The sequence below is a fragment of the Falco rusticolus genome, chromosome 1, assembly GCF_015220075.1.
Source record: "Falco rusticolus isolate bFalRus1 chromosome 1, bFalRus1.pri, whole genome shotgun sequence".
In the NCBI taxonomy this organism is placed as follows: Eukaryota; Metazoa; Chordata; class Aves; order Falconiformes; family Falconidae; genus Falco; species Falco rusticolus.
Window position 1 is genome coordinate 81873635 of NC_051187.1, and position 24585 is coordinate 81898219.

Below are 24585 nucleotides of genomic sequence, written 5' to 3' on the forward strand. Positions count from 1 at the left end.
GGTGGGTCTAGTGATGCTTTTGAAGTGTCTTTATTTAACATTTGTGATAACTCTAACATGAGAATCTAGTGTCTCTAACATGAGAATCTTCTAACCTGAAAAGTCTGTTCTTCCTGGTTCTTCGAAATACACTTACTCTGCGCTCACTTACCACTTACTTTCTATTTTACTGGTAGTGTGTCAAAGGGAAATACACACCTCCTGATATATGTGCCACGGAGTCATGCCCATAGAGCAATTCCAGGCATAACTCGGAAATACGACAGTAAGGAAAGTGGAACAGAGAAAAGCTAAGGTCAATGTGAAAACCAAATGGTACTGCACTCTTCTTAACTAGGTGCCATATGATGGACTGTATTTATTAATCATTTAGGTAGATGGATACAAATTTTTTTAAAGCCTTAGATGACAGGATTCTTGTAGGCATTTTAATGCTGAAAGAAAATGAAAGAAAATACTAGGTCAGAAAGGAGATTCCATGCATTGAGAATAGTTGAGCTTCAGATTAAACAAATTATCTTCTATTGCATGCATTTTTTAGGATTAATTTTATAGCTTTTTATTAAATCCAGCTGGTCTGACATGGGTAAGAGTAAGTCCTTGGCAGGGTGTGTTTACAGGCGGTAGTGTTTTACCGTAAACAGGCCCAGCAGGCGAACCCTTGTATTACACAGATTATTGCAGATTACGTGACATCTTCTGGCATTTCAGATCTCCGGTTGCAGAAGGTGCAAACCTCCTGCTTTGTTTTGAACAAGGCAGCGTGAAACAGCCCAGACGTAACTTTCCTGATCTTAGGGATGATTTCAAGTGGCATGGGAGCTGCCTTTTTTTTCTTAATCCTCTTCCAGTTGCTGTACAGAGAGTATGGTTTGATACAAGCATTTGCAATAGGAAGGAGAAGGCTACTTACACCAGCTGCTTCACATGTGTTCTCGTTGCTTATCTTGTAGGGCGTGTTGGGCAAGCAGTAGCACTACGTGCCAAAGCCTTTGGCTTCAGTGTGATTTTCTATGACCCATACCTCTCAGATGGCATGGAGCGTGCTCTGGGACTGCAGCGGGTGAGCACTTTGCAGGACTTGCTGTTCCACAGTGACTGTGTTACCCTGCACTGCAACTTGAATGAACACAATCATCATCTTATTAATGACTTCACCATAAAGCAGGTAATAATCTCTGAGGGTGCACTCTACACCAGTTGGTAGTGGTTGCTGACACTGTATAGCGTTTATTTGTGTAAACAGGCAGATTCTCATTTGAACGAGATTTTTTTCCCTTTTGCTGCTTTGAGAATAAGTAAGTTTGTAACCGATTAGGAAATAGCTGTAGTTTACGTATTGTTGCTTTTATTGTCTTTTTTGCATTTGTGAAAATAATTTATTCTTCTTAACGTTGCTCAGATTAAATAAAAGTTACAGTTATGTAAAAGTACCCTTTCTATGTCTTCTAGTAGCTGCTTCGTTTACCTGTGTGTGTTCAGGTAGTGATTCTGCCTTTCACTCTTGTTCCTCAGTTTGAGTTATTTAGCTGCAGTTGAAGGATTGTGACTAAATGGCTCCCCCCTGTGCTCAGCCCTGATGCTTGCAGAGCACTTCATGGATGGATCACATTTACAGCATTGTATTATTTGGAAAAATAATGTTTCTTGCAATTAGTACTGATCTCTCCCAAAAGTTTTACATAATATTCAGATAACTTCAAAATCTAGGTTTAGTAACTGTTCCGTTATTGACTAATTCAGTGTAAGCTTTTTCATTTAAATGGCTAGCTTCTGACTCCAGCCTCAGCGTGGTTAACAGCCAGAAATAGAATGTTGAGATCTAAGAATCTAGATAGTGTGCAGGAAAGAATCTCTAAGATATTATAGTTGGTTTTGCTGTTCTTTATATAGTAGTGTTTGTATGTGTTAGTAAAAAATACCAGTAGCACTCTTTTGCAGTAAAATTACTACTTGGCTTCTAAGAAACAGTTTGCACCTACTGCTCTTGAACTTCAGAAGAAAGGAAGTAATCACTGCATGGGTTCCATAGTCATGTAGGATTGTGGCAGAAAACTGACAACATAATTGCTTCTTGATTTTGAGAGGTTAGGGATTTTGGAGATCCACCCCAATATAAATACTGGGATTTAAAACTCCAAAAAAATAAGAAGTTTGAAGTGCAGATCTCTTCGGAGAACAGAGCTCTGTCACCCTGCTCTTGAACATGATCTTTTGTTGTGTGCTCAGGTACATTTCATGGTTATTACGTGGTTAGATGTCTTTGCAAGCCAACATCTAGACCCAAAGAGAATCATGCTGAATTCAGTGGGACTGTCTGAAAGCTGGCTGAGCAGTGGTCCCTTGTATAACAGACTGAAACTTGGGCCAGTGTATCTCAGGAAGTTTTTGAGTGGAGGTGGATAAATGCAGTGAGCTTTGGAGAGGGCTTAGTGCATTAGTCAGAGAAGTGAGTGATACCATCTGAAATTAAATACATATAATAAAGTCTGTACTGGAAAGGATGTCATAAGCATTTATGCTGCCATTTGTTACCCTTCATGATTAAAGCAAGGATTAAAATGTTAGGAGATAGTTCTTGCTTTAGATAAACATTTGGATGAAGCAGTCTGTATTGTAACCACTGTTGTGAAAACCATGAAATTGTAACACTTCTGGCTGCTTAGTTTCTGTAGAGCAGATCTTCTAAGTCAAAAAGAGCAGAATAGCTTTTTTAGGCTGACAGATGTTAGAGTTGGCCTAAAATTTTTATTGTTGCATGCCACTGTTGACCAGTATTGCATGCTCATGTAAAATCAGTTTTTAAGGAAAGTACAGAGAAGTATGGTGCATCTCATTTCACTGAAGTTTCACCCTGAATTTTGTTTACAATCTGAAATTGCATAACTTTAAAATGTCCTTGAAAGTTGGTGTCAATCTTCTCTTCTAGTAGCTTTTCCCTTTAATTCGTCAGCATTCTGCCTAGCCATCGTGCTTGGCCTTGCAATCCCAGAGCAGCTCAGAGAAACGTTCCAAGCTTGTGTGTGTTGAACCCACAGTAATCAAGTGCTCTTAAGAGAAGCTGAGGTCATCTTTAGTTTTACAGATTCGAGAAAAAGATGCTGCAATTTAAATGCAAGACATTTTTAAAGCAGCTCTGCAGGTTAATGTAGGTGAATTCAACAGCTGTCAGCAGTTCTAGCTGTAAAGCTCCTTCAAGCTTCCACCTATTGTTAAGGGTCATCTCCAGCTGCATCCACCCTTATAGTTTATCATGAGTCATGTAGTTCATTCCCACCGGAGTGCATTTATGCAGCCATGTTCTGTTTGGTTTGGGCTTGTCTTTAGAGTTTTGTAAATAGGCCTAAAATGAAAACTCAAGCAAGGTTATTAAGATTAGACAGAAAATTTTAGCAGGGTTCACTTTGATTAAAATTTTCACATCCTTCAAAGTACATATAACTACACCAAGCTGTACTTAAAACTCAGTTATTTATTTGCGAGAGCACAGACATAGGAAGGATGGATGAGCTCCTGTGAGCCTATATGATGTCTGTGCAGCAGGTGTGATTGTCACCTAGGTGAGCCCTTCTGTGCTAGTTTTGATCTAGTTCTCACAGCTGATTTAAGTAATGGAGATGCAGTGATGGTTCCCATCAGGAATGTCTTGTTCTTACTAGACAAGATCATGGGCCTTGCTTCTTCACTGTTTGAATTCCCAAGTTAATGACACAAAACTGGAAGGAGTATCCCTTAGTTTTACTCGTGTAAGTGGACTTTGGTTTTGCTATACAGACCAATGTCTATTTTCTGCTGTAAGCACAGGAGTCTGCAAATGGAGAGAGACTGGGCCACACTAAACCTAGTGAGTTGGCCAGTGAAATATGGTGGGGTTTTTTTCTTATAATCTTACTGCAAGCATTTGCATGTTAATTGTTTAATGTTTCCTATAATCTGATGTAACAACAAAAAAAAAAATTAGTAGCTGACTTTCATCCAAACCTCCTTGCTGTTCATGAATTTGGCATTTTCAATCAGACTTTTAGAGCATCCATTTACATAAGCTTTAGTTTGATGCGTAGGTTTCATGTAGTTGACTTGGTGTCAAAATGTTGGGGTTTTCTTGTTCTTATGGTGAGAGATGGAGTCAGTACAAAATGAGATTTTTATCATTCATCACCATGATTCCTCCTCTTCATATGCTTACCTTCATGCACAGAAATGCTGCTGAGATCAGAAGCTGTGTTTGAGACATCTGGTAGAAGATGAAGTATTAGGGTGGCTGGAAGCAGGATGTAGTGATTTATTTTTTTTCAGTACCATCTCTCTTATTTGAACCGCCACTTTGTTTTCAAGTTGTGGATATATTATGGTGTAAATTCTTGTAGTTCTCTGTACACAGTGTCATCTACAATGCTAATCTGCACAATGCACAGCACAGCTTTTCTCCTGGGCACACAGCGTTCTCAACCAAATTCATTTTCATGCCTTTTAATTGAATAATACAAGAATTCTTTAGACCTTTATTTGAAAAATCTCACAGGGAGGAGGAAGCTGAAGTAACATAAATAAACCAGATCTGCTGTGTTTTGGCAACTAACGGGAAAAGTGTTTGAAAATCCAAAAGCATTTATTTCTGTGAAAAATTCATGTAGGCTTTTATTTGTGTGAAACTTGAAAACCACAAAATATGAATTTGTTTAAGAACGTGCTGTAGTTTGTCTCATGCAATTTCACAGTGAAATAAAAAGGCATAAAATGATCTGTCACTTTCATATGCACAGTTGTATCTTTTGATCATGTTACTGCACAATATCTGAAACAACGCTTCTATTAAAAGACACTGCTTACAAGAAACAAGGTTATTAAGTGCTGTGAAATAGCATTTTGTTAGAAGCATCACATTTTGTGGTACTTTCCAATGGAAAGGGAAGACAACTGTTACAGGTTAAACCAGCTCAATAGCCTTTGTTGTAATGGATGCTTCTTTTGAGTAAAAAATAATGCCACAACGATTTTATTTCATTTATTTTTATTTCATCATTCTTGTTTTTAACTTTCCCTAGATGAGACAAGGGGCTTTCCTGGTCAACACAGCTCGAGGTGGGTTAGTAGACGAAAAAGCACTTGCACAGGCCCTGAAGGAAGGAAGGATACGAGGGGCAGCCTTAGATGTACATGAGTCAGAACCATTCAGGTGCTTTTCCTTTTCTTTTCTTTTTATTTTGTTCACTTTCTTATTTTTAAGTCTTAGTGCATGATACAATCAACAGCAACAAGTAAATTGAGTTTGCCCTTCATTTGATAGCTAAATATTCCGTAGTAAAGCAACATGAATCTGTGCAGCACTGGACTAATGCAAATGTAGATGGAGCTTGTGTATGTGGTCAGAAGTGAAAAAAGCGACATCCCTCATTTGATTCCTTTAAAAAAAATAGCCAGTGGGTTTATTTAGTAAAAATAGCAGGGACTTGGGTTGAAACCCTGGGAGTGGCTTTGTGTCATGGCTTTGAGGGGAGTGCTCCTTTGTCATTGATGCAACTCTGGAGGCATCTAATGGCAATGCTTGAACAGACTCTTTCAGAAGGCAAAGAGTTGGAATAACTACTTTATGACACCTTTCTGGAGGAAAAGGCATACTTTTGTCCAGGTCACCTCTGCAGGAAAGCCATAAATGTAACAGTTGCAAAAAAAGTTAAGGAAGGTGGTCGGAGTGCAGGTTTCATATTGTCTTGCCCTTTATCAGGATAGTAGTAGCTCTGCTGTCCTTAGCAGAGCCAGTAGCACAAGCCTTAGTTTTTGAATGACACTGAGAAGTCCAGTGTTTTAGGCAGAAATGTACCACTCCCCAAAGTGGCATTGGTGTTAAGATATCAGCTCTCCTGATCAGAAACGAGCCTATTTGATATGTTCTTGAGTCCGGCTTCTGAGTTAGTTATGAGAACAGACTGCTGTAGCTTAGTGCTTGTATCTAACAAGCCTTTTTCGGTTCAGTCTGGGCAGGGAGAAATGTTAATTTTAACTGGAACAATGTACGTAAGTTTTTGAAAAGGAACAGATTCAGGACTTGAGGGCAGGTTGTAAAGACAGGCAAGAGGATAGAATCTCTCATAGCAGCTTGAGGAGTGGGGAGATAGAAGCTTTAAAAAAAAAAAGTAGTATCCTTTTAGGTGAATTTTTATATCTACCAAGACACAATGCCACATCACAAATATTTAATTTTATTTATGCATATCCTGCATTCATTTACCTCTAAATGTAGTCATTACAGTGCAGTAGTGCTGTGCAAAGCCAGAGTCTTAACAGCTCAAGGGTCTTTCAGCTACATACATTCTTCCCAATTCACATCTCAGATCTGTAGAAGCAGACCATTGCACCTATAGGAAGCCCCATTTGCTGCATGGAGATGCCATCTGCAGAGATTCAGTTGCAGGATTACAGCCACAATTTCCTTTGGCTTCAGTGCTGCATGTCTATCTGATCGCAGCATGCAACTCTGTATTCAAGAGTTTTGCCAGATACTCTGATGTTTATTGAACTACAGATGAATTCTATCATTTCATGAATTATGACCAACTCTGAAAGCACGCTTTTGTCTTAAAATATTTGTGCTCCTGTTGTTGACTGTAAGTTTATTAAAACTGGAAGTAAGTAGGAGGAGCAAGCTTCCATTATTTTCAGGTTCTTCACTCTATATCTGTGATAGCACTTTTGCACAGATTCGTTACTTACTCTGAAAATCAATCTGTAAATTTCCTTCTTTCTGTGGAGTTTCTATAAAGGAACAGGAAAGAAAAAGTAGTTAAAAATAACACCCCACACCCCCCCAAATTATCAAAAAAAAAAAAAAAAGTTGAGGCTGCTGATGGACACACATCTTACTTGGAAGTAATTTTAAGATTTTTTTCTTTAAATGACTGTCACGTTGACAGTGACTGTTGAGAGAACAGAGCTTTGTTGGCTAATGCAGTAAAAGTAAAACTGTGATGAAATGGAGAAATGGAATGGCATCCTGAATTGATTTGTGTCTTGCTTTATGCATTTTTGCACCAGAACTGCAGTGGCAGTGGCTGTAGTTAGCAATAAGTGCATTGGACAGAAGCTGATGTTGCTGCTATACTCAAGTTCTACCCTTTGAGTCTATGAGAGGTGATTGTTGCTTGTTTATACCATGAATAGTGTATTAAATTAACTGACAGAATTAAAACAAACCCAAGAAGGAATAAAAATGCGATTCTTTTCTGTTGTAGAAATTAGTCTGTGTATGTACAAATACATTGGAACCTCTCTCCTCCCCCTTCTCCCCGCCCCCCCCCCCCCCCCCCCCCCCCCAGTATTTTTTGTCATTTGATCTTGTTTTAAATCTTCATTTAGCTTTAGTCAGGGCCCCTTGAAGGATGCACCAAACCTGATCTGTACCCCACATGCAGCCTGGTATAGTGAACAAGCCTCAATTGAGATGCGGGAGGAAGCAGCACGAGAGATCCGAAGGGCGATCACAGGTACTAACTCCCCTTACTAGCTCCTTCACTGCATATTTCTTTTTAACAAACTTTTTCATTCTTCAGTCTTGAAAGATGCTGGAAAGAACCAGCCTTAGGTTTTGTTTACTGCTTCTAGTATTTGGGAGACAGAAATGAGCAAATAACCCGCTGAGTCTATTCTCAGAACTGGAGGAGATGATTTTGGAGGTTCATTGCAATTGCAAGGAGAAGGCAGGCACTGCAAAATAAGTGCTTTTTCCATATAACAGAAATGTACTTGTATCTGAAAAATTCAGTTTCTTTTTTGTTTGCTTTTTGTCATTGCATGTAAATATTATCCATTTGATGGGTTTGACTGCAAGTCATCCAGATATTGCTGGTATCTTTCATAGGTTTTCCTGGATGCCCCCTTGTACTTGTCATGAGCAGTTCTGTTCTCTTCATTATTTTCTCTTTGTCTCCTTGGTTATTTTCCGAATTTGTCTTAGAGGATGGTCTGGAGTTTCAGTGTCTTTAACGCTGTAATGTTGAGAGATAAAGCATCTAAACTTTCATGCTGTTCCTAGTAATGCTAATATCTAACGACTTGTACACTACATCAAAACAAAGTTTTCAGTATTTTATTGGGAGGGTACTCTTATTTTAGATGTTCCTCTCTTTAAAGCACTGCTAAAGAAGCCTGGCATTTTAAAGGACACAGTCTCTTTGTTATATAACTACCATGTAATTGTGAACTGTTCACATAAGAGAAAACAGTTAGTCTTCAACATGCACTGCTAATAAAGAAAATGAGAAGGGTGAGCCATTTGGCATTGGTTTGAATCCCTTGTAGCCTAAAATAAAAGGAAGGATTTTCATACTGGAAAATGATTCATTAAGCACTAATGTTCTCTCTTTAGTAGGACTTTGCTGTTTCCCCCTTGGCAATATAGGCAATGCTCTGCAGACATGAAGGGCCATCTGTGTCACCTTGAGAGTAGTTCAGTGCCAACACATTGCTCTGCTGTACAAAAAGCGCTAGCAATAGCCTTTCCTGTGTCTTGTGCCTAGAGAGGCTGGGCAATTTAGTTTCATTTATAGCCTGCGCAGAGCGAAGATTCTCCTCTGCATGGTGATTAAAGGCACCTCAAACTCCTGATCTGAATGGCCTTTTACAGGACTATTTCTCTCTGTTTTAGAGGTAACCTAAAGACTCCAACCGTGCCTTTGCTGGAATTGGTCCTTGTGCTTATACTCCAGCAGAACTCTAACAATACCTTCATTAAGTTTTTATATAACTATTGCCTGCTCCCAGATAGCTCTGAGAGAGATTGCACAAACCAGCGTATGATACCTGTTTGGGGGATGATTGATGTGCAAGTAAGCATTAGTAGGCTGAGATTTGAAAACTGAAGAAGAGTCAGCTATATCGAGCTAGTTTTATGTTAAGTGTCGTGCAACAACCTAAACATATGTGCCTAGGAAGACAGACCTATATTTTCTTAAAGTGTGTGATTGTGCTATCAGCGATCTGTGTCACTGATTTGTGTTGAAGCTGTCAGCACTTCAGTGTTTGCACGTGGTTTGTAGTAAGACCAGACTGAGGCCAGCATTAGGGAGGTGAGAATGACATTGAATTGCACTAAAACAAATGTAGGAAAGATACAGGAAGGGCGGGATAAAGCTGGATATGCGAAAGTCATAGGGGAGCACGGAGGAGGGAGGAAGCAGAGGGAGAAACTAATTGGAAAAAGGTGTACAATAAAGGAATGCAAGCTATCGCTAGCATCTGACAATAAAGATGTCAAGTGGGTCTGCTGTTACCAGAAAGTCAATGATGTTGTGTTGTATAAAATAAAAGTAATAAGCAGAGATGAAATATCTTTAAATATATTTTCGAAGATGGAAACATTCAAAATATTAAATAAGGAGGACCACTGAAAACAGTAATGGAAGAAATGTGAGGGTGAGCATGGCAAGTGAAAATGATGTTAGATGTTTTGAATAAATAAATACTGGTTTGTAAGGGGAAGCTAGTAGAACACACCTACAGAAGTTAGCAAAATGAAGAATGGGAGGGGCAAGGATGAAGACATGATTGCAGTTTAAAAATACTTCAGAAGGATCAACATCAGAAAAGAAAGATACTGTTTAAATTTGTGGGCAATTTTGGCAGAAGTTTAGGTGGATGTATATTTCAGCTAAATTTAGAAGATGATTTCTAATCAGGAGAACGGTAGGAATTCACCCATAATGGGGCATATATCTTGTTTGATGCTGAGCTAAGGAGCCCTTTTGACTTGTGCTTAGGAGACGTGGGAAGTTTTAGTGACATAAGTGCAAGCCATGGAGTAACAAATACTTGATGGTATCCACTAGACAAAAAGCAATTCTGTGGAAAGGCTTTTTTACAGCCCTGTTGTGGCCAGGCTGATGGATAGAAAAAGCAGGCAAAGAGTAGTGAAGTACTTAATCAAATTTCCAGTAGGGAGCTGGAGGCAAAAACCCTGAACACTTTAATGGTGGAGCACGGTCAGGTTTTTGGAAAGTTTTTTTGCAGTATTATTGCCAACAGTATTAAGGGTAGACTCAAATTTACCTCTTTCTGCCTCTTTGTGTGCAAATGCACAGTAACATTAGACTTCAGAAAAGATAAATTTAAACAGTTGCTAGAAAAAACACAGGCTGCATTTGATCTCTTGTTGAAATAGGTGGAGATATTCCTGTTGCCATGAAGAAAATGTGTGTCGTATCTGTGGATGCCATTTTTTGCAGGGCTGGAGATGGTTCTGCAGAAGACAGAGGCTTGTCCAGTATGTGCTGAATCAGGCTGACAGATCTTCCAGTATCAGTGTCTTAAAACTTCAGTTATACTTCAGAGGTTAAGCAGAAGTTTTGAAGAAATGAAAAAGGGAGTTTCCTGGTGTATTTTCATTTTTTGTAGGAATGAAAGAGCTGGCTGAGGGTTAAAACATTATAGTAAATAAATGTGAAGAGCAGTTGAGGTGAAGAAGGGGAAGATCAGGAGGACAGAAAAAAAATGTCAGTCGTATTCAGGTTTGTGGTGAAATTCCATTCAGAGCCCTACATTCTTCAATCAGTGTTTTTATTGCTATTACACATGGAGGGAAAAGGAGGAAAGTGACATTAAAGACAGAGAGCAGGAGGCTACATTACTGATTTTGAGTGGCACCCATGCTCGATACTCAGGTTTTGGCTTCTTGGAAAGCATGAATCTTGTTGATTATGGTTTTATTGAGACCCTGTATACAAAAGTTAGAGAGAGACAGAGAAATAAAAATTACACAGTGCATTTTAACCATTATTAACCAAGTCTCAGTCAAAAAGGGAACAGTTAGGATCAAAAATAAGCTCTTAGTGTGATTTTATGTGTTGATTTCAATATGCAAATATTTATAACTATTTTTAACAGAGACACATTAAGAGCATAAGGCATACATTTATTTTTTTTTAATTTCCTCTCCCTTGCTTCATCCTAGGTCGTATTCCAGACAGTCTGAAAAACTGTGTTAACAAAGATCATTTGACTGCAGCTACACATTGGGCCAGCATGGATCCCGGAGTTGTTCATCCAGAGCTTAATGGTGCTGCGTACAGGTAAGCATGCTGCAGGTGTAAAAGGAAAACCTCCTTCATTCATCAGAATAGGCATTCAAGAATAAATAAAAGACCTTCCTATTAATTAATGAAGTGGTTTTGCATTAGGCCCCAGCTGTATTGTTTTCGTAATTGTTGCATTCAGGAGAATAATTTTGTTTTGCTAGATGAAGTCATGCAGTATGTAAGTATGTTTCCTTTTTTTGTGTGGTTAGTAATATCTGAACAACTCACATCTTTTTGAATATTCAAATAAAACAATTCTGGTCATCTCCAGTGGGTGCAGTGGAAGTTTATGTTCCTTTTGCTGAAGGTAATGATGCAGCAGTAGGTAGCAGAAGGACTTTCAGTAGTACACTATTGTTACGTGGCTTTGTGGCTTCCAGACACATGAGAGAACAAATAACTCTGTATTGAATACAGTGGAATTGCCTGTGGTGATTATGAGAAGATGATTAAAATATTGTTTTCTAAATTATACATTTAATTTTTAAGCAGAAGCATTTGAGGGAGTTGATACGTGTATTCTCAATCAATTGTGAAAGTAGATCTTAATAAAAAGGGCAATTTTTTTATATCTAATATGTACATTCCTTAGTTACTTTGTCTGCGAGTCTTTCTCTGTCCCTTTATTCCTACAGCTGTTCTAGCAACAGGTTTTTTCCTAGTAGCCAGCTTCGCACAAATTTTAATTACGAAAAATGTCTTCAATTTTTTATCTTCCAGTATGGCATTTCCTCATAAGTAGGGTGAAAGTGGCTGAGAAAGGTACAAACAAGCTGCTTCCCCTCAGTGCCTTAAGGGGAGGGACAGTGCAGTCATTTCACTATTCTTTTTTAACCTCTTTGTCCTTCTTCGTATGTTTCTCTTACCTTTGTCCTTCTTTAGGAGGGCTACCCCATACTTTTAATAGATAGAGGATTTTTCTGTGTGTGTTACACCACTGTGACAACCCAGCTGTGCACTGTTGGGAAGTGAAGCAAAGTTCTCATGTGTCAATGACTTCTGACAGACTCATCGGGAGGTGATGGAGGGATGGCAGGGGGGAGCATCACCACCCTCTGCCATAATCTCCTTATCAGTAGCCCTAAGGGCAGCAAAGGAAAAGAGTATCTTTGAACATGCATGTATCTCGCATCACGTCCAGATGTTATTTTGGGAAAAAGTACTGTCGCCCTAAATACCAGAAGAAGGGTGTTTCTGTTTGCCTAAAAAAGAAGTTCAAGCCCCTGTGTTCTGCTCCACACAGCATGTGGTTTCATTGGCTTTAGTTTGGAGCACTTAGGGTATAGCGGGATGCAACAAAGGCTGGAAGGCAGGTGTTGCTGAGCTGGGGGTGGTAACTCCAACCCTGTCATGGCAGTTAAGAACAGAGCTGCATGCCCAAATTAAAACACAGTTGTTTGTTCTCATTTGGGGGGTCACAAGTCCAGCAGAAGCAGGCTTCGCAGCTAGAAATGGATTTTAACTTAGGAATGTTTGGGGAGTTAATGATTTACAAGGTAAAGACCGTATGTATTTAATTTAAGCAGGATAAACGCCAAACTGAATGCCTTTTTAAGACATTGTTTCAGTCAGTTTTTTCCATAACGAAAATTCATTGTAAATAAATTCTGACTTCTCAATTATTTTCAAATGCAAAATAAAAAATAATTTTGGGAATTTTGAGGGATAAGTTGAGAGTCATACAACAAATACTAAAAGCCTCATTTTGGAGGGTTGATAAGAGTAGTGTTTGTGTGGGGGTGAAGGCAGTTATTATTTTGTACAGTATAAAATACGTGGAACTTGAAGGCTTTATGAAGAAATTGGTTTCAGTAGCAGTGTTTGCTGATACTTAATTCCTACCTGGATTAAGTACAGAATTTGAATTGATTCTTCGAAACAGATTTTTCTTTTCTTTGCAGTCCAAAATTATGTTCAACTAAATGAGTTCTGGAGTCTTTCACAGGCAGTGTGGTGTTTCAGATGTGCTAATAACTGTATCATAGTCATGTAATTGCATTAGAAGATAAGACCTGGGATAATAATTTATATGTTAAAAAATGCAAATAGCTCTTTCGGTGAACTAAAACTAATGAGGCTGTTTTATTCTGGACATATCATTTACTTGTATTTTGATGTAGGACAGAACTCTTTAAATTATCAGATATTATCACAAGCAAAGACCATTGAGCATTCATCAGCAGAATGTAACCTTGATCATCTGAATATCATCATATTCTGTGGAAAACAAAATAATTTACTGTGTGAAATGCAAGATGCCCTATCAACGCAAAAGGTCAAGCAAATGGAACCTATCCCATGAGTAAAGATTAACGATATTCCTGAGAAGGAACTGTTTGTTGTAGTCTCGGTGAAGCAGCATAATATGCCCTGTTTTTGTGTTACTACTGTGTGTTTGTTACTGAGCTGCCTGTATATAATAACCCCCTGCCATCTCCTGTGTCGCAGAGCATGCAGGTTGTAGGCAAAGGGAAATCTGACAGCCAGTGAACAGGGGTTGTGCGATTTATAGACATGTTGATACATTTTTCTGCCTTGTAGCAGGTGGAAGATGAGAGTATCTAGGTACCAGAGAGGTGCTTGGATGAGAATAGCTAAATGTTGGCAGTTCAGGAGTTATTTCATGTTGAGGTATTTGACTGGTGATTTTCAGACTCTAATGTAAGATTACAGCATGCACTTAAATGTTTAAGCTCTTTCTGGACAGAAGCAGTTTCTTGAACAGCTCAACATAGTGTATTCAAGGTGCTTGTATGTTTAAAAAATACAGGAGATTAACATAGAAATTAAAGTTGCCTTTCTGTTCTAATTAAGAGGGCTACTGTATTTTTCTTTGTAAATTTAAGACCGTGGGGGAAGGGGTTGGAAGACTATGAAGTAGCAGAGGAGGTATAACTAACTGATTGCTCTCTTCTGCCTTCACAAGAATTTAATTCAGTGGACATTTTACCTGGAAAACATTTCAACTTATTGCTGCCAGAGGAGGAAGATTGGGAGCAACTTTATGAAGTGCTGGAGGGAATGTATTTGCTGATTAAGAATAGAAAAGTAATAAATAGCAACTTAAGAGGTTATGTAGGATAGAAATGCCCATGTGTAGAAGCTGTTCCGTTTATGTGCCCTCCTTTCAGAGATACAATTTGAACAACACTGATTAAATTTTAAGGTAACAAAAATTATCAAAGGAGAATGGCAAAATAGGGTTAGGAATTGTCAAGCAAAATAGAGTTTCTGTAGAGGGATATATTATCTGTACTTGGCTACTGCCATTGTGTAGCTTTAGGAATTGTAGGACTTTTGGGTGTTACTAACAGTGTAGGCAGCCTTTATCTGAGGAGAGGTGCTGGTGGGTAGAATCCCAATTATTATAACTTGGTGTCCAGAGGGAATTTTTTTATATACAGAAAGAATATTTGGAGTCAAAGGAGAACTTAAAGAGCATAATGTGCTGATAAGGTACCTGTTAATGCTTCTGATTCAGCACTGTCTGTTTTCACGAGGGGAGGCTCTGATTTTTCTTCCTGAGGGAAATGCAGTTACTGAATTTGCTCCCTCCTTGATTTCTCCCGGCTCCGCTGTGTTGATGCTCAGGGAACATGTTGTTAGAAAATAGAGATTCTGTGTTGGAAACTGTTGCTGTGTTGGGCTTTTAAATGGAAGTTTTTGTTGTGTCAGTCATGCTGACTTCTTTGTGAAGCACCTAGAGTAACAGATAAGTTGTTTCAAAATTCGATTTGAATAAGTAAAACAATACCCAGTCTGACAGTTTTCATAGGAATTGAAGCAAATTTGATTAATAAGATTCAAATTGAGGTACTGAAACAAGCAACTAATTCCATTAGCAGCTGCAAATTAATTCTAAGGAGCCTCTCTGGAGCAGGAATTAGCATAGGAAGCCCTGTAAATATGTATACAATTGGGAACGAAGTTATCTGGCCTGCAGGTGCTGTGATCTTTCACATGCTTGTTATCTATCCCAGACAACAGTCAGTGTTCTGATCTGTAGGATGCTTTCCCAGGATGACCAGGCCAGTGTATGGTGTCTTCGTCATCCCCACGCCTTGTCAGATAGCCATGCTGAGCCCCTCTGACACACTGTTTGCAAAAAACAGTTCCCATGATGTTTCTGTGGTGGAAGAAGAACAAGTAAACATGCTTTCACCCAGCTTTTTTCCTCCTCTGAGTTTTGCCTAAGTTCTGCCCTAATTTTCTATCAGTTTGAGGGAGTTTAGGATGAGTAGCACAAACATGCATTACTTTAAAAGATACCACTGATGAGGGGTGAAATTCCCTGAACTCAACGCTTTCAGTGTTGCACTCTGAGAATACACCGGCAGAATAATGTGATATTTGAAAAAGCTTGACAAGACTCCAAGTGCCTTTTCTCCCATTCAGTTCTAAGTAAATACTAGGGTAGCAAATGCCACAGTGAGTAAGGGCCTAATCACACAAACTGTGTTCCGGCTTTTAAATGCATAACGCTCTTGCTACGGTGCTTGGGTGAGCAGAATATAGCTGGAGAGAACAAGGGATGAGTGTGTGGCTTTACGATGGGGAGAGGAGGCAAAGGGCCGGTGTTAAGTGGCCAGCATGAGATAACTTGCATATGGATATTGAGGTACCTGGCCAAAAAAAGGAAAACATATTGTTGTTAAAAGTGTTCCTGTGTAGCTGTTGTTCATATACAGCACTGTGAAATACCAGTGTTTTATCAATTACATCTGAAACTCAGGATTGAAGCAGTAGATCTGCAAGATTTTTCTTTTTAGCCTGATTACATCAGAGCCATCATAAAATCAAACTGAATCAGAGGGTGATTTTTTTTTTATTGAATTTGTAAAATATTTAGGCCTAGATGCTTGTCCAGATAGAGTAAGAAATCTTTAAAATCACCTCTAGCTTTTGTGGTTGCATCTCTTTCTTGCAGTCTGCCTAAAGCACTTGTCTTCTGTCTGACTAGTACCGGTTCTCTTTCAGACAAGTACAGTGGCAAGTTTGATGCTGAAAAAGTTAATCAGCTGCAGTAGGCTTGATTTTGTCATCTTAAGAGTGTGTCGGTATGATTGCTCTGTTGGGGAGCTATCAGAAGGACTGCAAGATTAGTTTAAAGAAATACTTTTTTAAACCACAACAATGAAATTATAAAATTTTGTGTAAGAATGACAGAGAAAAAAAATCCTCAAAGGTCATTTTGAGGGAAAGTCATGGAGAAGCAGATATGTATTGCACAGACCTAGCCTGAATGACTTCTTGTTGAGGTATACTTTGAGAGGAGCAATACTTCCAGGTTGTTTCCTTTGCTGTGCTGTCACTCATGCTATGAAACCTGAAATCCAAAGAAACAATCTAGCAAACTGTTACTTCTCGTTTGGGTAAATCACAGCATCTTTTGCTTTATTTAGCAGCCTCTGTGTATTGTATCTCATCTGGAGTTTACCCAGCTGTCTTTCTCACTGGTCTCAAAACAAAAGAAGCACCTCTGTAGCTCTAGAAGGAGGCAAGGTGGGCTTGCTGGTCAGTCATCTCTTGGTGTTCATGTATGTTCTCATTTTCTTCTCTCAGCAGGTATCCCCCAGGCGTTGTAAGTGTGGCTTCCACTGGCATACCTGCAGCAGTAGAAGGAATAGTCCCCAACCCTATGTCTTTATCACACGGCCTCCCTGCTGTAGCCCACCCGCCCCATGCTCCTTCCCCTGGCCAAACTGTCAAACCAGAAGCTGATAGAGACCACCCAAGCGACCAATTGTAGCCTACGAAAACAGCATTCCCAACATCGGAGATTTCAACTTCAGCGTGTGGAAAACAAACAAAACAAAACAAAACCCTGGATTTTGATTAAAGGCAAAACCATGAACTTACAGGAGGAGACGATTATTGTTTTAGAAACTGGTCCAATATACAGTATAAAAGGAAAAGGTGGGAGACAAAAAGAAGATTTGGAAACATTTTTTCCTCCGTATAAATTGTAGTTTGTCCCTGTCCAGTGGACTGATTCACTGTTTCTGTGTCCTATGGGTTCTTTGTTAAGCAAGAGAAGTTAGTAGTTAATTATATCATGAATGTACTTGTCTGTGTACAGTTTTTAGAACATTAAAAAGGGTTTGTTTGCTTAGCTGTCAACAAGGAAAAACATAAGGGAGGCATTCAACAAACCGATTTTGAGATTAAAAATCCTTTCTTTTATATTTTAAAACATGCCCAAAAATGAGGCAGTTGGCAAACTTCTCAGGACAATGAATTTTTCCCATTTTTCTTTCTACGCCACACAGTGCATTGTTTTTTCTACCTGCTTGTCTTATTTTTTAGAATAATTTAGTAAACAAAAGAAATACAGTTTCTCCTGATTTTGGCATGAATTCCCTTATTTCAAAATGAAGACAACCTTACAAAGAGATTTTGAGGAAAAAAAAAAAAGGTTTTGTATAAACGAGCATTGTGCTTTTTGTCACCAGTTAAAGTATATATTATTGGTGGTATGCGAAAAAGGCACTAGACTACTGAAAAGTAGCAGCATTTCATTGCCTACATTGATTCCTTCCTGGTAATGTGGTAGGCTAGCAATATTTTTGGTTAAAATCATGTTTGTGACTGTAACCATTTGTATGAATTATTTTAAAGAAATAAAAATCCCAGACAAATATCATATGTGTAAAAATTTTTATTTCTAGTAACTGTTTATTCAACTTTTATTAGGTTTCTTAGCTGTAATCTTTAAACAGATGCTGTCAAGTATTTCATTTCTAGCTTTACTTTGCTCTCTGTTGTTTGTAATACTGTCTTGGAAGCTTGAAAAATAAAAAAAAAAAATAATTCTTTCCATACCATTTTTCCCTTTACATTTAGTAAATGTTGATCTTTTTTCCTGTGTTTCTAATGGAGTTTGAAATTAAGATGGATTTTTGATTTGTACACCGGCATCATCAGCTACAATATGGTAACAGCATTAATGCCACCACTGTGGGCAGAGCAGAGGAGGTACAACAGCAACACAACAATAATAATAATAATAATAAATGTCTTTTGCCGAAGTCCAACATGAGAAGTGTCCATTGTTTTATTTGCTTTTGTGATGATGGAAGCATGCAGCAGGATGTAATTGTATTTGCTATATTGAAGGAGTTTGTTTCTTTGAGCACAGGCAGAAGTGTTTTCAAGGCAGGTTAGATCCCAGCTGGAAGCTGTTGTGGCCTTTCCTGTGCTCCTGGGTAAGATGTCCTTCATCCCTGCACTGTGTGGAAAACAAACAATCAACAAGACAAAAGTTTAGCTGCTGCAAGAAGGAAATTCAGGATAGGCAAAAGTGAACCTGGATATAAACCTCCTTGGTGGTCTCTTGTCTGTCTGTTCACTATTGATCTGAACTAGTAACCGTGCACCTAAGGTTAGTGAGCTGGTTTTATGGGCTCTGTGAAAAGTTACTGTCCCCCATTCCTGCCAGCCTAGCAAACAGCCTCAGCTTCTGTTAGGAAAGTTATAGGAGGCTGCAAATCAAGAAAGACTGAAACTTGTGGGTCTGTAGCCAAGGAGCACTATATAAAGTGAAATTTTGTCTCTGTGGAAGGGTGTAAGGTTTTTGCCGTGAACGTTTAGAGCCAAAATGCCATCCATCACAATTCATTTGGTAAAACTATTCCTGTTCCCTCCGTGAAACAAAACAGAATGTAGCCGTAATGCTGCAAGTTCTCCCAGCGAAGGCACTTTAACAGCTTTGCGCCCGGACACTTGCAAGAAACCAAACGCGTTCTCCTGCAGTTGAAGTAGGATTTCATATTTCATCAGTAATTCATTATTTAAGATGATGCTTTGTCAGGCTGAGGATGCTTCTTTAACATATGTAAAACAAACATTTAACATCTGGCTGTAAAGAATCACTGACAAGTCTCATTTGCAAACAAATTTCCTGAGGAAAACGGAGAGGTGTTTTTTTCTTTCCTTTTTCCTTCTCTTGCATCAGTTTTGACGTGGCTTATGTAAGTAAGCTCTGTTTCCAGTGAATCAATAAATTGATGAACTAGAAATGAAGGCGCCAGTATTTATTGCATGCATTTCTCAGGCTCTGTTCTGGAAGCTTGCTGTCCTTCAGCTGTGTATTCTGTCATCCATGCTTGCTCAGGCACACATTTTTTCAGGATTTCAGCCTGAAATACCGCACTAATGGGTGCCAAAAGGCATTGCCACTGCAGTGATAGCATAGTCGATATTTTTCTGCTAGTGCTTGAAATATATCTGTTGGTCTGAGCAGTGGAGAGTAATGCAGTTTTGTGCTTCTGTTGGAGCAGAAGGGAAAACTTGTCCATGCAGTGACAAGACTGATAGGTACTGACGGTGGGTTATGGTCTGAAAAGCTGAATTGAGGGGGGGGGGGGGGAGGGGGAGAAGCAGGCTTGGATTAAAAGAGTAATTGGAAAAGCGTACTGTAATAAACAAAAGCTGTTATGCCAGGCTAATCTTACATCTTTTATAACTGTTTCTGTTGGGTAGTGGAAGTATGATTAGATTTCTTCTGCTTGGTAAAGGGTGTGCTAAATAAAGTTTAGATGAAGGGAGGGTGCAGTTAGTGGAAAAATAGGGACTTGGGAAGGCAATGATAGCAGAGGGCCACAGGTGGCTTGAGACACTGTTGAAAGGTGAAGGAGGCAATAAAAGTGCCTGCCTCAAACAGGCTTTGGTTTTTGGTTTTGGGTGTTGGGTTTGTGTTTTGGTGTTTTGAACTGAATTGCAGGTCTTGGCCAAGAAGGAGGCCAGCCATCCTGAAACTGCTGCTGGCTCAAAGGCTGTAGGCATTACCAGTGCTGCGCAGGAGGCTCTGGAGCCTGCACAAGAATCTGATGGTATCAAAGAATGGGCTGTTAGAAGCAGAAAGATACCAGTTGTGCAAATGCAAAGTCAAGGAGTTGCAAGTCAAAACAAAAACTTGCCAGAGAAGGGAGCCATGTTTTCCCACGGTGAGACTGGTTGATTGCTACTGTGGGGCAGCAGTGGGAAGGAGCAGCGTGGTGGCAGATGCATCTGGCACAGTATTTTTGGTAGGGATGTGAATGGATCAGAGATGCTACACGGGGACCCGAAGCATGCGATGCATAGTTTTGGTCATGCATTTTCAACAGGGTGAGCTGGAGCTGAAGTGATAGCAAAGACTGGATCTCAGAATGACTGAAGGCGTGTTGGGCTTATCGTGTGAGATGAATAGATTAACTTTACTTGTTCAGCTAAAAGCATAGGCTGAGTTTGGGAAATTACTATAAATAGCAAATGCTGAGGAGGGAGGAGAAGTGTTAAAGAAACGCTGGTGTATCAACAAGCAAGCATAAATGGGGGTTAGGAAAAGATCTGTGTTAGCAGGGAGGTCCTGGGACCAGTTTCCAGTTGGAGTTACTGGGAGTCAGCCCTGACCTCCCTGTAGCTTGGGCTGGGGCTTTTTGTTTTGGTTTTGTGCTTGGGGTTTTGTTGGGGGTTTATTTTTTTTCTTTGTTTTTGCAATCCAAAATGTGAGAACATTGTTTAAAGGTCATACAAGGTTGCTACCAAAGCAACAGCTAGAGGCCCTTTCCATTCAGGGTAAACCACTTCAGCTTCCTTCATAATGAGCCTCGAGGCTTTTTCCTTCAGTGTGTTTATTTGAGAAAATGCCTTACTATTTGCTTGCCCAGCCTTCTACCTCAGATGATGAGGGCTTTTCCAAATGACCGTGACTCCTGCAGTGTAGCTGTTACCAGCTTACTCCTCGCCTCGGACCGATGGGGTTTCTTCTCCTCTTGTTTGGTCTCAGTGGGCGCTTCAATAGTGTTGGTGGTTCTGCTTGAAGGAGAAGGCAGCGCTGCTAGTATTTCCTTTATTCAGCTCACTCCAACCTTTCTACTTTTTGTAAATCGGGGGGGGAAAAAAAGGAAACGGGAAGAAAAAATAAAGCCCTTGGTTTTAAGGGCAGAGAGCTCTATTGGATCATTTTGTCTGACCGCTTAGTAAAGCCGTTAAATGTGATGTGCTTCTTCATTAATCCTGATACCATGTTTTGACTTAAGTAAATCTTTCAGAAAGATTTCTAGTCTATATTAAAATGTCAAGTGATGGTATTTTTGCTATTTCCTTTGATAGTTTGTTTAAATGGGGGAATAACTGTCACTATAATTTTTAAACTGCTTTATTTACTTTGGCTTTCTTTGTCTCTAAATTCCAGTTACTGTTTCATGTTGAACATGAGGTCATGTAGGCTGACTTGAATTTGGTGAGCATGTCACATTTTAGCCAATTTGCCTTTGCGCTGAGGTCAGTGACACATCTTCCAGGAAGATGAAACAGTGTTATTCATCCGTTTTCTTTTCCAGTTTCTTTCATTATACCCTACACCCTTTCCTTTGTGGCTCTGTATGAATTTTTTGAATGACCGTCCAATACGGTTGTCTTCTACAGATGAAATTACAGGATTTCTGATCTTCTCTGAGACTTTCAGCTGTTGTCTTCTTGCCTCCATTGACTTTTTAATTTCCTTGGTAAACTGTTTTCCTGCGAAGTCACAAGTGCTCGAAGAACTTGATTAATCCTCAGTCTTCTAAATCCCATTTGCCTAGGTAGCCCTCATTAGTAGCAAAAGCTTCACATTGAGTAGATGCTCAAGGCCGTGGGCTCACTTTGATAGTGCAAGTGCTTGCTTTCATCCCACCACCTGCACCCATGGTGTGTCTGGACCTTATCTGGGTCTCGTACATCGTATCAGGCTGTTTGTCCCTCAGCATCCGCCTCCTGCTCTTCTTTGTTTCCTTCTAGAGTTCAGAAGGCTTGGAACATTACTTTTAGAATTCTTCCCTTTTTTAGAAGAAATGTCCTTTGGTCAGTTCTACTTGTAACCTGCGAGTTCCAGCTTGACACAGACCACTTCAGCTCTCTCTTTGGCTGCCCTCCATGCACGCTACCTTGCTAAACACATGTCCAATATTCTGTGGTTTATGTCCCCTTTTGGGCTTGGGATCACTTGGTCACACAGGTTTTCTTTATGCAGTTCCTCATCTGGAGTTTCCTTCCTACACTTTCTGTTCTAGAATACCAATTATGGCTCTTCAGAACTAGTCCCAGCACTTTTCTTTGCCTTTACATCTCTGCTCAGCCATAGCGGAGTGTTTTCTTGAAGGAACATCATTTGTTTTGGGGGGTGGTTGGGGGTGTTGTGACACTGTGTCAAGGCTGCCATAAACAGGCTAAAGTATGTCCTTGGGATGTTTAGAGGCATTTGAGACATTGCCAAGACGATGTGGATCATTCCCTGAGCATGCCAATCCGTTGAAGACATTTGCTACTTGCACAGTCTTTAATTACATATTTATCCCCCTTTCATGTGCTGCCTAAAAAGGATGAGCGGTTGCTGGTTGGAAGCGTTGATGATCTGCTCAAGAAATAAAGTAAGGAAGTATTTTTAAAAATGCATTTAAATAGCTGAGTATGTTTAGGTTGCAAAAGATTTAAAGTAATATAACCGAACAAAATTATTAACTTAAATTGCCACAAGAACCTTTTTTACATGGCAAGTTTGATGTATTAGAAGTAGACAATTATGCATCAATGTTTCTTCATCTGCGCTGTGAAAACAGTCCTTGTGTAGTTTGGGAAGAGCTTAAGGCACTGGTCCTCCCTGGATAAACCCTGAGAGTTAGGGCAGCAAATCGACAGCTAAAATTAGGTCTCCTGCAGAGCTGACATCTCAGACTTGTGTTTCCAAATGCCTCCAGCCATTTTCAAAATGTTCCATCCAACGCAATGGATTGAATTCTCAAGCCAGTTGCCTCCACCACAGCTGTCAGCTTCACAGCATCTTCCCCTTCCCGGGAAGGCAGCAAAGCAGTGGCACGTGCTCTCCAGCACACCTAAAAGCATCAGAGGAAATCCCATTTAAGTCTCCGTTGCTGTTTAGTAGGATTTCGGTTAAGCCCTTGTGTAAAGTTAAGTCTGCGCTGTATTTTACTACTCTTAAACCACAACGGAAAGAGAATCTGCTTTTGGTGTTTCCCAGTAACATATTTAATGTTATCAGCATCAGTAATTTTCACATTAAAATTGGGTATGGGCACTTCCAGCTTCTTTTTGCGATGGGTTTTCAGTCATGTTGCTGTTTGCTTGCCCGTTATTTTTTTTTTAAAGGCCTGATGTATGTGAATTGTGTTTATCATATTATGAAGTTACGGTGGTAGATTTATTTTTATCTCTTAAGTTATAGCCATTTGTAATTGGCTTCAAGGCCATCGCTTTCCATTCCAAGCATGACGTGGAAAGCCTGTCTTTTGAAATGGACTGCTAAAACTGGAGGTTTTCAAGAATTCATTCTGAACAGCTGTCTTTTTTTTTTTTTTTTCTTTTCCTCCTGCAGACCAGCCATTTTAACCACAGGATGCAGCCGTCGTGTTGCAAGAAGGTAAGAGATGGCGAATCTCCACCGTGACACAAAGCTCATTTTTAGAGGTTTTCAGCCTCTGTAAATTCAAAGGATAAAGGCAGGGTTGTACATCATGCAACTAGTGTCTGAGATCTGATCCCATTTTACAGAAGAATGGAAGTCTGAAGTCTGTTGAAAGAGCAATATTGAATTGTGGCCCCTTGGACTGTGGCACACATGCCACTTGAATTTTTGTATGCATCCCAGAGCAAAATGTGTCATTCCAGTGCCTGTGTTTCCCAACGACACAGGCTCTGGGACACAAACCTCACTATTTGGAGAACTCTCTTCATGTGTGATGTCCAGCATTGCTGGAAGCAGGATAAGGTTTCTGATGTTGCTGTGATCCTCAAGGCATTTTAGTTTTCGTCTGCAATTAATTGTCAGTGGAGCTGCCAGTGACTCCCCGTAGTTGGTGATGTATTTGTGAAAGGCAGCTGTGTGTTCAGATCTGAGCAGACACCACTGGTTTTCCTTTGGAAAGGTTGTTGGCTAGCTGTGAGATGGTGGCTGTTCTTAAATCTAGCTCCATGTGCCTGAGCTCTCTCTTCTGCTTGTCTTGGATGACCTAAGTGAAAGCTTAAAAGGAATAGCTCCTCATGTATATAGTTTAATTAGGTGCCTGAGGTTACAGTGAAATAAACCAGGGACAGTCTCTGCAGGTACAAGTGTGTCTGGTGTAACCATCTCATGGCAATAAATCTAATTTTCTAGTTTCAAAGTGGCTTCTTTACTTAGGAAATGCACCCTATAGAAATGAAATGCCACCCGGCAGAGGTACCCCTCTGTACTGCCTCTTATCCCCTCTCTCCCCAGGTACGCACAGCCCACTGGAAATCCATCCCCAGAAGACAGAGAAGGGTGAAACTTTTCCAGCCTGTGGTGCCGTTTTTGAAAAACTACTTTGATAATCCACATCTGATAATTCCCTCCCAATATCTATTATTGTGAGGTTTAAAACTCCAAATGTTGGAAGCACTCTTAAACAGAGCATCTGTTTATAGGCTCAGCTCCATCAGCCCCTGTAATCCCTTTGGAGAGGTAGATTCCTGGGGAGTGAGGGCAATGTTTTGTTTTTTGTGGTATGTTAATTTTTTA

General features: G+C 39.7%; 1 protein-coding gene across 10 annotated transcripts in view; it reads left to right on the forward strand.

The window, feature by feature from the left end:
• CTBP1 (C-terminal binding protein 1) overlaps positions 1-18102 on the forward strand; it is a 251620-nt gene extending 233518 nt beyond the window's left edge. For 8 of the 10 annotated variants that reach the window (XM_037386855.1, XM_037386915.1, XM_037386863.1 and 5 more), the window contains 5 exons: positions 954-1168; positions 5046-5176; positions 7354-7481; positions 10943-11060; positions 16629-18102. In XM_037386855.1, the coding sequence (XP_037242752.1) occupies positions 954-1168; positions 5046-5176; positions 7354-7481; positions 10943-11060; positions 16629-16815 (779 nt within the window). In that variant the 3' untranslated portion in view covers positions 16816-18102. The remainder of the gene's footprint in view (positions 1-953; positions 1169-5045; positions 5177-7353; positions 7482-10942; positions 11061-16628) is intronic. The other 2 variants (XM_037386872.1, XM_037386891.1) reach the window with 1 other exon arrangement.
• The last annotated feature ends 6483 nt before the right edge of the window (positions 18103-24585 follow it).